The sequence below is a fragment of the Thunnus albacares genome, chromosome 12, assembly GCF_914725855.1.
Source record: "Thunnus albacares chromosome 12, fThuAlb1.1, whole genome shotgun sequence".
Lineage (NCBI taxonomy): Eukaryota > Metazoa > Chordata > Actinopteri > Scombriformes > Scombridae > Thunnus > Thunnus albacares.
In genome coordinates, this window is record NC_058117.1 from 30,613,332 (window position 1) to 30,630,033 (window position 16,702).

The 16,702-nt window shown below is 38.7% G+C and overlaps 1 protein-coding gene across 1 annotated transcript; it reads right to left on the reverse strand.

The window, feature by feature from the left end:
- Positions 1–5,296: 5,296 nt before the first annotated feature.
- LOC122993438 (verrucotoxin subunit beta-like) lies at positions 5,297–11,697 on the reverse strand. Its single transcript, XM_044367590.1, has 2 exons — positions 11,598–11,697; positions 5,297–6,744 (listed from the first exon to the last, which is right to left on the reverse strand). Exons 1-2 carry the CDS (start codon positions 11,695–11,697, stop codon positions 5,297–5,299), a joined length of 1,548 nt encoding a protein of 515 aa, XP_044223525.1.
- Positions 11,698–16,702: the final 5,005 nt, after the last annotated feature.

The following is a 16,702-nucleotide window of genomic DNA, read 5'->3' on the forward strand; positions in this document are numbered from 1 at the left end:
TCGACCACCCAGCCTCAATCAAAAGTACACCTTCACATACACTGACTACTGAAACACCACAATTACTTGGTGCAACAGTTGGTAATAAAGTGACCATCGAGTCCAGTCACCACCTCGAACTGTTTCCAAAAGAAGAGAAATTCACCAAACTGATATTTTGCTGTCGAACTCTTTAAACAGTGTTTCTGTTATTTTGTCCACCCCTTGCACCTCTGTATTGAATCACTGACTGCAGTATCCTTCAGGCAGCTTTCATGTTGACTCATCGTGCTCTCTGACATTCCTGAACACAAATAAATTTGGTCACCTTCCCAGAACTCTTCCTGACCCTCTTTTTGTTTTATCTGAACAGTGACGATGATCATTTATCCAAACTTGTTCTGTAAGAAGCAAAACCGCAACATTAATATTTCAAGTGTGTCTTAAAACAACAGTCAGATGTCCATATGAACAGTTAAAGAGATTTTCCTCACTGTAATCGTTCCTCCTGTTCATACTGGATATTAAAAGATCCTTCAAATGTGCTTTCAATGGAAGTGATGGAGGCCAAAATCCACAGTGTGTCCACACAGTCATTTAAAAGTTGATGTGAAGCTTATTTGAGGCTTCATCAGTCTGAGTTAGTCATATCAAGTGGATATCTGACACATTTACAGTCTTTTTTAGCATGAAATTCCCTCTTTGTGTTTCCCTTGAGCTGCAGGTGGAAGTATAGTAACAAGAAGAGGAACTTTGGCACTAAAAAGACTGTAACGTTGAAAGATATCTACTTGATTTGACTCATTTGGACGCTGAAGCTTCATATTAGCTTCAGATAAACTTTTAAAAACATTTTTGCACAGAAGGAGGACTGTGGATTTTGTCCCCCATCACTTCCATTGTAAGTGCATTATTAAGGGATCTTCTAATGGTCAGTATGAACAGGAGGAATGATTACAGCAAGAAAAACATGTTTCACTGTTCATTTGGGCTCCTGACTGTTGGTTTAAGACACACTAGAAAGACACACAAAAATTGTGAACCTGTCTTAGTTACTACAAGGTGTTCATGTGTGTATCTGTCCTTAGAGCAGTGTGAGGAGATGTGTCACTATTTGTGACCATCTTTGTTTGACTGAGGAAATAAGAACCAATAACTTGAAAAAACATCTTATTGTGCTGCAGATGTTAAATTCTTGAGCCAGATGGACAGAAAAGTATTTGAGTTTTTGAGAAAGCGCCTCTAAATTATCTCTTAGACAAAAAAAGTTTGTGTCTTTAAACACATTTAGCTCCTCTGAGAGGTGAAGAAGTCACATGTTTTATCTCAGTTAAAATACCAACACAACAGTGCAAAAATACTAAAAGTAATGTCAAAGTGTATTTTCTGAGGCACTGAAACAATATGAAGCAATTGTGTTGAAAATGTTTCAGTTTTGCAGCATTTGATGTAGTAAAATGGCAACATCTGCTGGACAACTCTTGGTGTTGCTTTTGTATGGATGGCTTAAATCTGAGACCATGATCATGAACAGTCAGAATACAGGTGGTCTTACTGCTTTCATTATCAATATTTTGTTCAATATGGTCTGTACTATAAAAACAGATCACTTTTTAAAAAATTCTCCAGATGTTTTTAAATACTGAGAAACACATCCTGTATTCAAAACCAGCCCAACACCTCTCTGATAAAAGTGTTACGTGTTCAGAGTGTCATGGAAACATATTTCATTGAAACATGTGTCCCCATCGTAACTACAAGTTAGATGTTGATGTGAATCCTACTTACAAGTTTAAAACTGGTAATTACAGTAACTCGGAACTCACAGTACGGTGACGTAATTATGAAGCCAACTGTATAGGTTGTATCACCTTCAAAGAAACTGATTAGAGAAGTTGAATGTCCCAACCTCTCTCTTTAGAGACCCTCTATTTTCTTAAAAAGAACTTGTCAAGTCTGTAAGTATGAAGACACAAAAACGCCTGTGCGTTATCTTTTTTTTCTTTTTGCTTTACAGCTTATAAAATTAAGCTTGCAAGCATATAACTGAATGCACAGTAACTGTACAAGCAAGAACCTAAATATGCAGACTTAACAGTATTTCAAAAACACAAATAGCAATAATAACATTCAACAGGTCTAAAATAGTTGCACTTGTGCTATGTGAAAGTTTAACTTATATGAAAAAGAAAGAGAGAGAGAAAATAACACATATCCAACAAAACTGATTTATTATCACATCTCAGTCACATAACAATTCAATCTATTACTGACATCTTAATAGTCAAATTTCATTGTGATTATTTACATGTAATTTCTAGTACTGAAGGTACAATTGGGCAACAAAAAGCAATAAAAGAGACAAATACCCCAAAATGCGTCACAGGTTAAAATATAGGACAATCATAAACTCTGTAATATCTTTCAATCAGTGGATTCTCCTGTATGATAGAGTGTAGTTAAAACAGCACTGTGTGATTTCAGTTATGCTATGATTTTCACTTTATTACGTTTCTAAGGGAAACCTTGACATAACATAGCATACTGTAGTAGCAGTTTATGTTTTTGAACAAAGTTTCGGAGATGAGCAATGCCCAAAACAACAAACAAAAGCTTTCTAAGCCCAAACCCTAAACTTCCCTACAAAAATCCAAAATTGAAATAAATGACAAAGCTCTAACCTCCTAACTGAAAACATGAGAAAAATGATTGCAAAAGAAAAGGGTTTCTCACTCCTACCAACTGCTACTACTAGTTTGAAATATTTACATTTTACAATGAATTAGTCCATGAAACAAAACAACCCAACTTATTACAGTATAAGTTTACAAGAAGCTCCTAGTCTGAACACCCATGCTGCTTCTACTTACAATCACTCACAATAAACACAAATCCAAACTGCTGAGGAACGGCCTCCATTGTTGAAGTGGAAGAGGGGAAGGGGAGGTTGTTATCAGCTGTCCCTCATCAGCAATCCCTTCAAATGATCCAATCATAGGAAACCACCTGCATTACAACCTCACAATGCTGCTAACATGGCTGCAGACCCTTTGTCTTGTTTTTCCCTAATATCCAAAGAAATTTGTAAATTTTTTCAGGAAACCTTTCTTTTCTTGCCTCTTCTGTTTTTCTTCAGACAATTCCTCCTCTGTTTTTGCAAGCTTATCTCTTTTAGCTACTTTGGAGATGATTTTTGCCTTGTCCTTCATTGCCTCCAGAGACTGAATTCGGGCCTGGTAACCCTCTTTGGCCTCTAACTTTTCCCCTTCAATCAGCATTTCAATGTACTCTGGAGTGGTCAGAGGATTGGGCCTGAGGGCGATCTCTTGCAGACGAGTTATACATTGGGATGACTGATCCATGAGGGTCACTATCCTCTCTTGAAGGCGAACAATCTCTTCTTCTTGCCTCTCAATCAAGTCTTGAATAGTCAGCTTCTCTTTCGTAGCTTTTTCGTACTTTTCTTTTAACTCCTGCACTGTCTGCTTCTCTTTGACTTTAACATAATCCCACTTGTATGTCTGGTTGAAATGCACACTCCAAATGCATTTTCCAGGACAGACAGTGCACATCCCTGCCCCATCCATTGCTGTACAGTCACGTTTCCGATTATCATTTGCTATTCCACATGGGTAGTGGCATGTCACTGAACATTTCTGGCAGTTGGTAATGAACTCTCCTTTCTTTGTGAGCTGTTTTTTGACTGGCTTAATGATATCCACCTCAATCTCGAAGTTTTCATTTGAAGTCATGACTGTTTCATGCTCTTTAATTTTTTCTTTTGTTGTCTTAATTTCTTCAAGCTTTGCTAATCCAGCTTTAACTTGCGGTTGCAAACCTTCAACAGCTGTTTCAAGGTGCTTGCGTTCTTTCAGAACCTCCTGGGTCATTAGCAAGCTTTTGGTTGTCATTTTCCCCAAAGCGGTGAAGAACTTCTCCATACTTTTGGCACCCATGTTCCAAAACATTTCATCAAACTTGTCGTCATCTTCATCAGAATCCTCATCATGGGCCCTCTCACTGATGCATCCGTTGTCTGCAAACAATGCAGAGTTGTTGAATTTGAAGTGAACTGGAAGCCCTATGTCATTTTTTGGGCATGGAACCCCAGAGACATTTATTGCTTCAAGAACCGGTGGCTGCTTGCCATCTGCGAAAGTCACCAGCATCTGAATGTTCTCGGCCACGTCTTTGCCAAAAATGGAGAGCACCGAGTCAAACACATATCGTTGTGTTGCTGTCAGTCGTGCAAGAGAGGCCTGAGTAACAAAACACACTGCATCAATCTCACTGACTCCATTCACAGAGGTGAAAAGCCTCCGGATTTGCTCTGTGATCTCTTTGTCTCTTCTGACTCCTCTTGTATCCCCAAAGCCTGGAGTGTCCACAATGGTCAGAGAGAAGGGAGTTTGAAACCCCTCCTGGTGGTTGATTTTGTACACAGTGACTTCAGAAGTCTGGCTTTCAGCTTGTGATTTTGACTGATCCTCATCAATTAATTTAAATCTGAAATTGTCCTTCCACTCCACGCCAACAACATAGTTGATCATTCCATTGATAAGGGTGGACTTTCCTGATCCGGTTGCTCCAAGAAGCATTATGGTACGATTTTGTCTCATACTTTCTTTGCCAAAGTTATATCTGCGGCAACCATCTATGTCCATATCTTCTTCTTTCAGAGGCAGTTTGTAAAGTGAGGGGGATTCAGAATTTGTACTCTGGCTGATATGTTTCAGGAATTCAGCGAGGCGTGCAAATTCACATTTTGCTGTACAGACATTCACAGTGATGCTTTCTTTGCTTCTGCCTGCTACACCACAATCACATCTGACCCTAACAGCATATTTTGTCTCTGACTGAAGCCCTGAAATGATCACCCTCTCAGCTCCTGACATTATGTGGTTCCACTGAAGATCTTCATCTTTTACCCCTTTGTCTGTTTGGGCGTACTCCACGATGTAGCTCAAAACATCTTGTCCAATCTCTGCAGGTTTCTCCCAGCTAACCGATACCTCACTTGAGTTTGTTTCAATTTGAGGTTTTCCAGGAGGGCTGCAAGGTAAGGTTTTAATGGGACCGCTGACTTCACTGGCTGGCCCAACACCTACTGAGGTCACTGCTCAGCATCTGAATATATACCCTGTGTTAGGAGTCAGGCCGCTCACTGTGACTTCTTCAGCCTTTGGTGCTGGTTTTTGTTGCCATCCATCCTCTCCACTGACACAGTACTCTACAGAGTAGGAGGTGACATTCTCTGATCCAAATCTTGGTGGACAAATCTTTAGTGTCACACTGTTGTGGGTTACATCACCTGCTGTCACTGTTTAAGGCTTTGAAGGCAGTTCTCACTGACAGAATGGCCGCCTTTATAAAGGTAGATGCTTGAACCTTTCTGCGTCTCATTTGTTAAACCTACTGTCAGGAACTTTATGTTCTCATTGTCCTTGTTGGCCTCTGCAAAATCACTGAATAGCTTTGCTTTATGTGTCATTGCATCAAGTACTTTGTTTGAAAGGTACCATTGTGTCCTCTCTATGTCATGACAATGTGGATCTTGGGGGTCGTCTGGTTTGGGTATTTCTTTTAAGTAGTTTGATAAAGCTGAGAGATACGGCTCAGCACTTCCCAGTGAGGTGAAAACAAAACACACAGCATGCTCTGCACTGAAAATTTCCTCATGAAGCACATTTTTAGATGGGATGATCTTGGTGTTTTTCATCATTTTGGTGTAAGATTTTAAGATGCAGATTTCTCTGTCTTTACAGTCCATCCACTCATGGAGGTTTTTGCTGTTGAAAGGAGAAGAATGTCTTTTCTTCAGGATCTCTGCGAGCACAGCCTCCTCTTCCCCTCCTCCCCGGATTGACGGAAGTTTTTTTGCCAAAGTTCGTTGGAATTCAAGCTTGAACTCAGAGCAAAATTCTTTAAAAGTTTTGAGTTTTTTACCAATCTGTGGGAACTGCTGTGCAGTGGGGGTTCTCATTGCATCATTGCACCTCATTTCCAGCTCAGTGAAGTCCTCAAGGGCACTCTGGGATTCCTGCACTAATCTTATACTTATCTGACGTACAAGTTGTGCAGCAGAAGAATCTAAACTTACCAGTGGCAACAGCCAGACTTTCACTGGTACAGCTTTTTCTCCATTGGCCCCCAGCAATTTTGGCAGGCTTTGGTAGACTTGTGTTGCATCTTGAAAGGATGTTGGAGTTTTCTCCAGTAAAAAGTCTCCATGGAATTTGCAGGAGAATTTCTCAACATTCGCTATGTCCTTGTCTTCCATTTTCAAGGAACCTTCCCCTTCTATTGCGAGGCAAGGGATTTTCTTGATCATCACCTTCAAGTTGCCCTGAATGTCTTGGTGATTTTCCTGTTCAGACATCTCACGGTCAAAGACAAAGAAGGCTTGTGCCCCATAAAGGATACCTGTGACGACGTGTGTTGCTATTCCTTTATCAAAGACATCCGGATGCTTGACATTGCCTCTTCCAAGATGGTTCATTGACAGCTCCTGGAACTTTGTGGTAGTTTTGTAGTTCAGTGTTACTCTGGCCTGATTTTTGGATTTCTTATGATCATTAAGGTATTTAGCTGATCCTTCAACCTCTACCAGTCCACCCAAGAAACTTGCTTTTAGAGATGCTTCAACTTTTAGCGCTGAAGATTTATCCTCAATTGATTCAGATGCAACAATCTCAAAGTCACTGTTAGGTTTTGGTCTTTCTCTCGTATCTTTTTCCAGGTCATCACAGTCCCATAGTGTCATGCCTGCAAAAACCAGAGAATATGTTAAACCGCCTTTCATTACATGACAGTAAGGATTGATAAAGTCTTTTAGATACAAATTGAGCATCGTGTTAGTTCAGGCAGGCCACAAAGTCATGCTCAGCTCACAATCCAGCCCACATCAGCTGATTCTCTTCTATGCATTCAATTGGCAAAATCTCATACATGGTTCCTTATTAAGCTGCTTCAGCCTGTCTAATCTTACCCTCTGCAAGCCACTTGCAACTCGCCTCCACCCTAGCTCATCCTTAAAAGGGGTGCTTTTATGCTAATTATGCTTCCTCACGTCCTCTCTCCTCCCCTGACCTGGAAGTCGTTCCCCCTCCATCATCGTGGAAATCCTCCAATTCCTTAAATGCACCTGGACAAAACGAGGAGTGAGGAGAGAAAAGGCTCCTGGAGGAGTTTATAGTGAGGAACCACAGATGTATCCTACGCCGAAGTTTTATACCAAATGGCAACACCCCTTTCATTCAATGTGTTCACTGATTGGTCAGCTGATCTGACGGGACAGTTAACAGTCGGGTTGTTGTTGTAATGCAGCAGATCAGGTAAACTACCTGTGTAACAGGAATGACTGCACCAACAGCAGCTTTTCATATTTATTCATAAAATAAAAATGACTAAATCATGAATCAATCACAAAAACACTCTTGTAAGTTTATTATTTTTTTATAAGCCAAAGGCTTCTTTTATTCTTTTCTGTTTCAGTACATCTCAGCTCCTTCAGGAAAATATGACGCAGCACAGCTGCATGTCTCCTATAAAATTATCCGGAGCATGAATTTTATTTAAACATATTCTGCAGGCTGCAACTGTTTTTATTGCTCCTTTACGTTGGTTCTGTTCTTTCAGTAATTAACAGATTTAAATTGTCTATTTGTGTCTTATTCTGTGACAGCCAGATGCTGCTATAGATCTATAATCAAATGATAAAACACTGGAGCAGTTATCAGATGTTTTCTTTCCAGCTATCAATATGTAGAAATTATTAAGTAACAGTTTTAAGTTTGAATTTATTGTACATGAATTTTAAGTTTAAACTTTGGAGTTTAAACTGTTACTTAATAATATTTACATATTGATAGCTGACCTCTTCATATTTAACAGTTGAGGTGCTGTGTGTCATGAGTAGTTGTTGTCTCATCAAAATGAGGCCAGAGTGAACGAGGACGTCCCATTAAATGGGAAAACTCCTCCATCCTCGCATCTCTTCCTCACATCTCTCTCTCGCATCCTTGCTGTGAGGAGATGAGACGTGAGAAAGAGATGCAAGTGAGGGAAGTGAGGAGACACATTAGCATATTGCAAAGCACCAATTCTGTCTCTGAGTTAAACAATGTAATTTCTGTTGTCATTGCTGCCTGCTCTGTTCTGTACCTGGGGTCTTTGCTGCTGCTCCCAGAACAGAGTCATACCACCAAATCTATTTACTGCAAATGACAATAAAAGTTTTCTTTGACTTAAGTGGTCCTGACTGAAATTAGAGAAACGCTAAAGCTGGAATTATGCTTCTCTGGGCTTCACATTGGCAAACGCGTATGGGGGCCACTTGTATATGTTCATGTGGCTGTGGTTTATTTTATACTTGTATGTAGTATATTGATGTTTGTTTTTGTCTCCATTTCAGAATAATCTCCCGACAGGAGCTGAATCAACCAGCTCTGCCTACCCTTAAAACTAAACAAAGATAAAATATAATAAAGAAACACAACATCACTAAAAACAGAGACAGATAAACAAAACAAAGACAAATCGTAATAGTCAGGCATTTCTCAGTGTTGGTCACATATTTTGTGTTTCAAATATAATGTTTTTGAAAGTTTTCTTAAATTAACACATATTGCTACATTATTTTATTTCATTGTTACAACTATTCCATAAATTGACCCCTTTAATTGTCACACATCTATTTTTCACATTTGTTCTTACCCTCTTTTTTTTAAACAAAGTTTCCCCTGAATGGATACCTGCTCTCCCTCAATGAAAACAACTGTTGGATACAGTCAGGAAGTGTTCTGTCTTTTGCTTTAAATTATGGGTTGATTAGGTCATAGTAATCAGCGTTATTGACAATTGTTAAGGCTTTACTTTTTTGCAGTATAATGATGGGGTTTGTGCTAGTTTTGTGTTCCCCCATACTTCCACACAGTATGTAATGTATGAACTATGAGTGAGCAGTATAGAGTAAATAATGAGCTGTGATTCCAGATGTCCTCAGTTTTGTGCAGTATTGCAATGGATTTACACTGTTTTGATTTGATGTGATTTATTTGAGGTTTTCAACAGAGTTTATGGTACATTATCACTCCTAAGAATTTGTTTTCATACACTCTTTCAATGTGTACATCATTTATAAGAGTTACTTAAGAATTGATTTCCAAACACAATGAATTTTGTTTAACTTAGATTTAATGACAGTTTATTGGTATCAAACCACTTCTTTAGGGTTTCTAATTCCCCTTCAACTGTATCCAAAATTGCTTCTCTGAACAGATTTTTCTCTGAACAAAATAAATTTGTGTCTTCAGCAAATATAACAAGATGCAACAATTTTGACACCTTATAAATATAATTTATATAGAGTATAAAGAGCTTTGGACCCAGCATCAAACCTTGTGGAACCCCACAGGTGACCTTCATACGTTCTGAATCTAAATTAATTACTTGAACGTACTGATATCTGTTTTAAGACAGATTCTCAACCAGGAGTATATTACCCCTCTAATACCATATTCACAAATAAACCCTGATCAACTGTATCAAACGCTTTAATGAGATCTATAAATAGTCCAACTATATATTCTTTATTGTCTAGTGCAGTTGAAATATTCTCTACTACTTCCACAGCGCTAATGATAAGGGTAGACCGCTTAGCTCAAAATCTAAACTGGTGGTCACTTGATAAGTTATGTTTATCAATAAAGTTGTCAAGTGTTTGTACAAATAATTGTTCTAATATATTTGAGAATTGGGGAAGGAGAGACACCGGTCTGTGATTGGAAAATAAATGTTTATCTCTTTTTGTTCCTGAATTCATTAACCATATCAACAACCTTATTTTCATGAACTTGTTCGTTTTCATCCTCTATACCTTCCTAGTTAGGCCAGACCAAATCAGACGGTGCTGCGTTCAGCCGCAGGGTTGAGCAGACATGTGTGGGGTTGTGGGCGTGTTTATTTGTGCTCTAGAATGTAACCACTGTGAAACAATCAGAAAATAACGTTTTATTGATCTGATTCACCTGCTTCCTTGCTACCAGTGCTCCTCTCTTCATTCACTCTCTAGGTCGCTTGACCACAGCTGTTCTCTCTCTCTCTCTCTCTCGCTCGTCTTTGTATACTTTTTTTTATATACTTTTAACGTTATCGAATGAAGAGAAATGTCCTCCCCCCCTCCTAGTAATGTCTTTGTGCTCCTTCATGGCAGAGTTTACAGCACTGATCAGTCTGATCTCCAGCTGTGATTGGCCGCCACAGCCTTCAGCCGTAGTGATGTCGGGTTGCGTTTCTCTCTCTGCCTCAACTTTCCAGCCGCAGTCCGTTGTGGTGCCGCTGGGACCAAAACGCACTTCCCCCCTTCAAATGAATGGGAGGACTGGTGTTTTCACCGCACCGTCTGATTTGGTCCAAAATTATATGTCCTTACTTGGCTCAGTAATTTGCTAAAGTAGGTCCAACTTTAACAAAGTAGCAGTTAAATTCATCAGCAACCTCTTTTACGTTATTTATAGTTACATTTTGATTTTTAACAAAATAACTAGGGTAATCTACTTTCCTATTATGTTTTTCGATTATGCTGTTGAGCACTGTTGAGCATGTTGCTCCAACAATTTGATGATAATACTACTTCTTGTTACATCTCATAATGCTTACCAATTTATTTCTCTATTTCTTATATTTATTTTCTATTTCTTATATTTATTTTCATCAATCTTCTTGCATGTATTCTGCAGCCCCTTAGTAATCCATGGTTTATCCACATATTTATGCCTCCCTCTGGATTTCTTTAACAGGGAATTTTTCTCATAGAGTTCTGTTAATGTTGCCAGGAAAGCATTGTAGGCTTTGTCTGGTTCATCAACGTAAACCTCTTTCCAGTCTTCTTTTGTTCAGTCTTACTTAAATGCATTGATGGCAGTTTGCAATCATCAATATCAGCTTTGAATTTAAGATCCTTCTGAAGAATAGCAAAGACTGTTTATAGGCAATCCACCTACAAGGGGCCTGTACTACAAAGCAAGTTCAACATACCCAGGATTATCTTTTCATTATCTGGCTTCACTGAGCCTATTTCTAGAGATCTGATTGGTTAGTGGTTGCGGTGTTGACAGGTTGTGATCTGATTCTCTGAAGTTAACCTGCTCTGGAGCAAGTTAGCCGATCAGCAAAAATGAGTTAAACCTGAAGTTACCTCGCTAACCCCAAATCCTGCTTCATAGTACAGACCTCAGTCCTCTATAAGTTACATTTGTAAATACATTATCTATTAATGTTGTTATAATGTTGTTATTCTACTTGGTTTTATAATTGTGGGATATAGACTAATGCTGAGCATTGTGTTAATAAAGTCTAATGTCTTTTTATGACCATTTGGGTTTAACAGATCAATATTGAAATCACCAAATATAAATTATATATCATAGTATGAGTATGAACTGAATGATATTTTCAAATATCTAAAATTTTCGGGCGTGTATTTAATCCAAAATCTTAAGACTGAAGAAGATTTTATATTAAAAAACTGCACCTTATTGTATTAACACTGTAGGTTTTGGTTTTGGTTTATTTGGTTACATTTAGTAAATCTGCATGTTTTACATGTGAACTCTTACCAGGGATGAGTGAGTCTTGGCGGCAGTCATACAGCATCCCGAGGCTGAAAGACCGGCCGAGTGCTGCCACCTCCATCGTTCTGCTGGCTGCAGGATCCATCTCAGAGTCTGAACTAGGAAAAACAGTTTGTTAGTTCACTCTTGAGAGTCTCCTGCTTTCCACATCTGTTAGTCATTTGTCACCTTTTGCTGCTGCAACAAAGACAAACTCCACTGAAATCAAGAGTAAAATAAAACATGAAAACCTCATAATGCCAATTTAAGTGATTTGTGTTATTCAAACTTCAAGACTACTTCATCTCCTGTTGGTTGAGAAACTTATGACCAAATTGGAACTCATCAATATGCTGACGAGCTGCTGGGGATGAACAATGTGTATATACAGGTGTTCAGATGCTCCAAACCATAAACTTAAGTCAGGATCAGAATCTTTTTCTTGACGTGACAAAGACCCAACTGTGTTTCTTATCTAAATAAATTTGTGGTTTGGAGTGAGTGAGCAGGGGTCCGTTTCACAAAGCAGGTTCAACAAACTCTGAGTCTAATCCTGAACTCTGAGTTAATCTACTCTGAGATAGAAAACTCTGAGTTTCCGGTTCCAGAACAGCTGATTTGAGTCCATTTAATCAACTCGGAGTAGTTTCACCTGGAATTAAGCGCGTGCACCACAACTATAAAAAGCCAGTATCAATGGAGCCCCAATTCAACGAGTCACCAGAAATCTTAATGCAATAATATGGCGAGTTTGAACATGTTTTCAGAAAGAAGTGCAACACCGCTGCAGCTACAAAAGAGAGGGAGACGGCGTGGGAGAACATTGCTGCTCGGGTCAATGCGTAAGTTTAAATGTAGTCCTTTGCAATCACAATAATATTACAGGGGAAAACTGCTTGAATGGTCGCCTATTAATTTATTCCATTTAGGTGCAATGCCGCAGGGGTGAAGCGCACTTGGCAGCAGTTTAGGATGAAATATAAAAACATTGTTCAAACAGGTAAAACCTCAGCATAATCTCATGGGGGTACCTCATTTTGATCATGTTTTACATTGTAAAGTAAATATTAAGTGGCTGTTTGACTGAGCAGCTGTTTTATCCCCAACATAATGCTGGTTTCACACACATAAATGTCTTCTCATCTACATCATGTTCTGTTAAATAATTAAGGCTATTTAAACTAACACAGACTTCTACTCAGCCAACAGAAAGAAGGCAGATGCCCGTAAAACGGGTGGTGGTCCAGCACCGCCACCCCTAACGGAGGCAGAGGAGCTGGCCGTAAGCTCAAAAAGATAATTGTCTGGAAATGCTAGAACATTTATGCGCGGTCTGATAACCATCTGCCGACGAATATTTAGGCTAATTCTCTGCGCAGTAATGCTGCACCTTCATCCACGGGATCGTTATCAAAAGGACATGCCATGTGAAAAAAGTCACCACCCACTGTGCCCAATGGACTTCTAATATACTGACTCTGATTTTTGGTTTTTTTTATGATTTTTTTTAAATGACAGACGGCAGAGCTAGGCTATGCCAAAACTCGCCTGCTGACTGAATGAGTGAGGAAATCAAATGGAGTGTGTGGCTCTGACAGAGGGCGGAGACTGAGAGAAACTGGAGATTCATTGAGGAAAAACCTGGTTAGGTTCATAGAGTCTGTTAGTACGGTAACTGACCAAGAGCTTAAGTTATCTCTCTCTCTGAAACAGGCTAGAGTTATCCCTCTTTCTCTGGTTTGAGTTACCTCCCTTTTTGAAATGGAAAATTCAGAGTTTCCCTCATTTCAGGGTTAACAGACTCTGAGTTTTCACTAAACCTGCTTTGTGAAACGGACCCCAGGTGTTACTCTTCTCATCAGTCATTCAAATTCAGACATTCAAGTTCCCTTCAAGATGAATTCTAATAATTTTGGTGATCATCTGACTTTTCTTCTAGCGCCATCATCAGGTAAAAATTTGATTTTGTTCAGTTGTTTGGTTTATGACCAAATACCTGTGAAACTGACTTTCCCATCAGCCTCAGCTGCATGTTGTTTGTGATTAGTAAAGGTTAGCATGCTGACATGATAAACTATGATGTAAACATTTTATATGATAAACATCAGCTTGTTAAAATTGACATTGTGCATGTTAACATGCTGACTGTAGCAATTGGCTTAAAGCACCACTGTGCTACATCCAATATTTGTTGACATATTTCTGATAGACTGACTGACTAACCAACACTAGAACAACAATGCTAATGTAGCACTATTTTACTCCCGTACCAGTGAAAACTTCTGTCAGCACAATCAAATGTTTTCTAAAAATCAATTAAAAACCAAAAGGTGGCTTTCTAAATTTCTATAACTCTTTTATTATTCTACTTTTATTTACAATTTGTGTACTATTTGTATGTCTGGTTAAATAGGATTTACAGGATGATCAGTTACACACAGCATTCATCAATTCATTACTATTTACATCTTTCAACTCTACGCAGTCTTTGGTAAAACAACCAGAGACTTCAGGACTCAGATGAAACGCCTGAAGACACACAGCAGAATTGTACATGAAACAGCACATGAAGAAAAAGAGCATCAGTGTACTTACAGTAGAAATGTGTGTGATCCTCTGAGGCAGTGCTGCGGGTTCAGTCTTTATATCCTCTCTGAGAGAGAAACACCCCCCTGATCTTTATTCATGAGTAGGAGGCAGTAGTGAAGAGAAGCAGGCTGATTTCCCAGAAATGAGCTGCAGGATGTAAAGGGTGGGACAAACAGACAACAAAGGAATATTTATTTGGCAGAAGGAAGTTTCAATGAAAATTCCTCACAATGTTTTCTGTGGATTATCCAGAATAACTTCCTGAAACTCTGCTTAACTACCAGGAAGCTGGATTAAAAATATACATTTTAAATGAAAAGGTTTACCTGTCTAGAAAATTGGTAGAAAAATATGAATTTTATACATATATTCCAAATAACATGCTAAAGGTCATGAGTTGGTCACAGTTCAGACTTTCACAACCTCTTAAATCTGATTTGATACTTTGCAAAACCCTGAAACCAAACTGGAGCTCATCAAAATGATGTGATTTTAAAGTAGATGAGCTACTGGAAGAGAATAATATGTACATGCAGGTGTTCAGATAAATCTAGATTTTGCACAGTCTCCCCTTGATCTCTATTCATGAATATGAGGCAGTACTGAAGAGAAGTAGGCTGATTTCCCAGAAATGACTTGCAGGATGTATAGGATGTAAACAACCGGATGGGTTGGGTTCCAGGGTGGTAGAACAGCACATTTGAGGCTTCCTTCAATTGTGCATGAAAGAATCTTATTTACTTTCATTTTCAGCTAAAGTCATCAGCCCAGCATGAGTCTGTTTATCTTTCAGGTCCTAAAACCTCCTCTTGTGTTTCTGAGGCAAAGAGCAACATGAACAACTCAAAAATAGATTTTTCTATTAACCAAACCGAAAACCTCATAATGCCAAATTAAGTGACTTGTAATTTTCAAGTTTCAAGAATACTTGCTCTCCTGTTAGTTGAGAAACGTCTATATGTTTTGGCCCTGCAAACATAAAAGACATACTATAAAAACAATTGTAATTTTCTCCTTTAAACACACAATATCGACGGCCGAAGAGCAAAACCTCCGATCTGAAAAATGCACTTTTTTGAGAAAACTAAAAAAAAAAACTTGTTTTCTTGCAGAATGCTATTTGTTAAGGATACCCAATACATAATACACTGTTTTGGACTATATTATTATATTGTGTGTTAACAATATCGACTAGATATTAATGCCTCACAAAGTGCAGATAGGAGATTTTGCACTTGGTGCAAGTTGGAAGAGGTTCTACAAAACAATGCTCTAAATTAAGTTAATAATTAAAATTAAATTAAAAATAAAATTAAGTTTGTTTTCAGGTAAAAAGATGCAGTAAATGTAATAGTTACTACATTGTAGTATACTAGGGTCAGAATTCCTTAAATTCAGTGTATTTGCTTCCTCGTCCGCTGGAAATGAATGTTCAGTGATTGTGTTGTGTCACTCGTGCTGCAGCCTCTCTACACATCCAGGGACTCTGCGTTGTGTTTTTGTTTTGTTGTGTGACTTTTCTGTCACAATGAAGGGCGGGATGATCTTGCAGACAGACTGAATATGAGCAGCCTTCCTTGTTCTCATCATCCAAAGTGAAATCCGCCAATCAGAAAATTCTGCAGATAGGAGGTTTTGTGCTTTGGCCATCGATATGTAATTTCAGCCGCTAGGCGTCTCTCGATCAAAACAATAACAAAAGACGGAGTGTGATGACTGTGTGAAGTAGCAAGGGATGATGGGAGTTGTCTTCATTGTTAAACAACCAGCTTCTTCAGGATAGGATTACTCCAGCGTTCATCGTTCAGGATGTTTTTACTTTGGGGGCCGAATTACCCGCAGAGGTCTCCTACTCTCCAAAAGAAGCACACACAGGGATTTAAACTGTAAAAATACTGAATAAAGTAGTTTCACATAAAAAAAAAATCAGTGTTTCTCTGACACTGTGTTTCTTGAATTCGATGTCAAGTAGGGGCTGTTAGCCGAGCTGCTGCCAACATTTTCTCAGTTTATTTCTCTTATAACTGAAGATCCAGACGTTTGGCAGGTTCCTACTGGGGGCCGAATTATCCGCAGAGGTCTCCTCCTCTCCAAAAACAAATGTACACACAGATTAAAATTGGTTAAAATTCTGAATAAAGATGTTTCACCAAAAACAAAAAAAAAAACAATGTTTCTCCAAAGATGTTTGGCGAGCACCAGACATCCGGTAGGGGCTGCTAGCCGAGCTGCTGCTAATGTTTGTCCAGCTTATTTTTGTGACAACCTAAGATCCAGATGTCCGATGACTAAAATCCTTCATCCAGTTAAAAGATATAGTTAAAAACAACCAAAATCTAAAAAGTTTATCATGAAAATGTGGCTTAAAAATGAATAAAAGTCAATTTATAACAGTTTCTGTCAAACAACCACAACACCAATGTATTATCTTGTATGTGTGTAAGTTACTCTTTGGTAGACGCCATTGTAGCGGACAAACACAACACCAACGCATGTATCTTGTGCATACCTCCTCTTTGGTA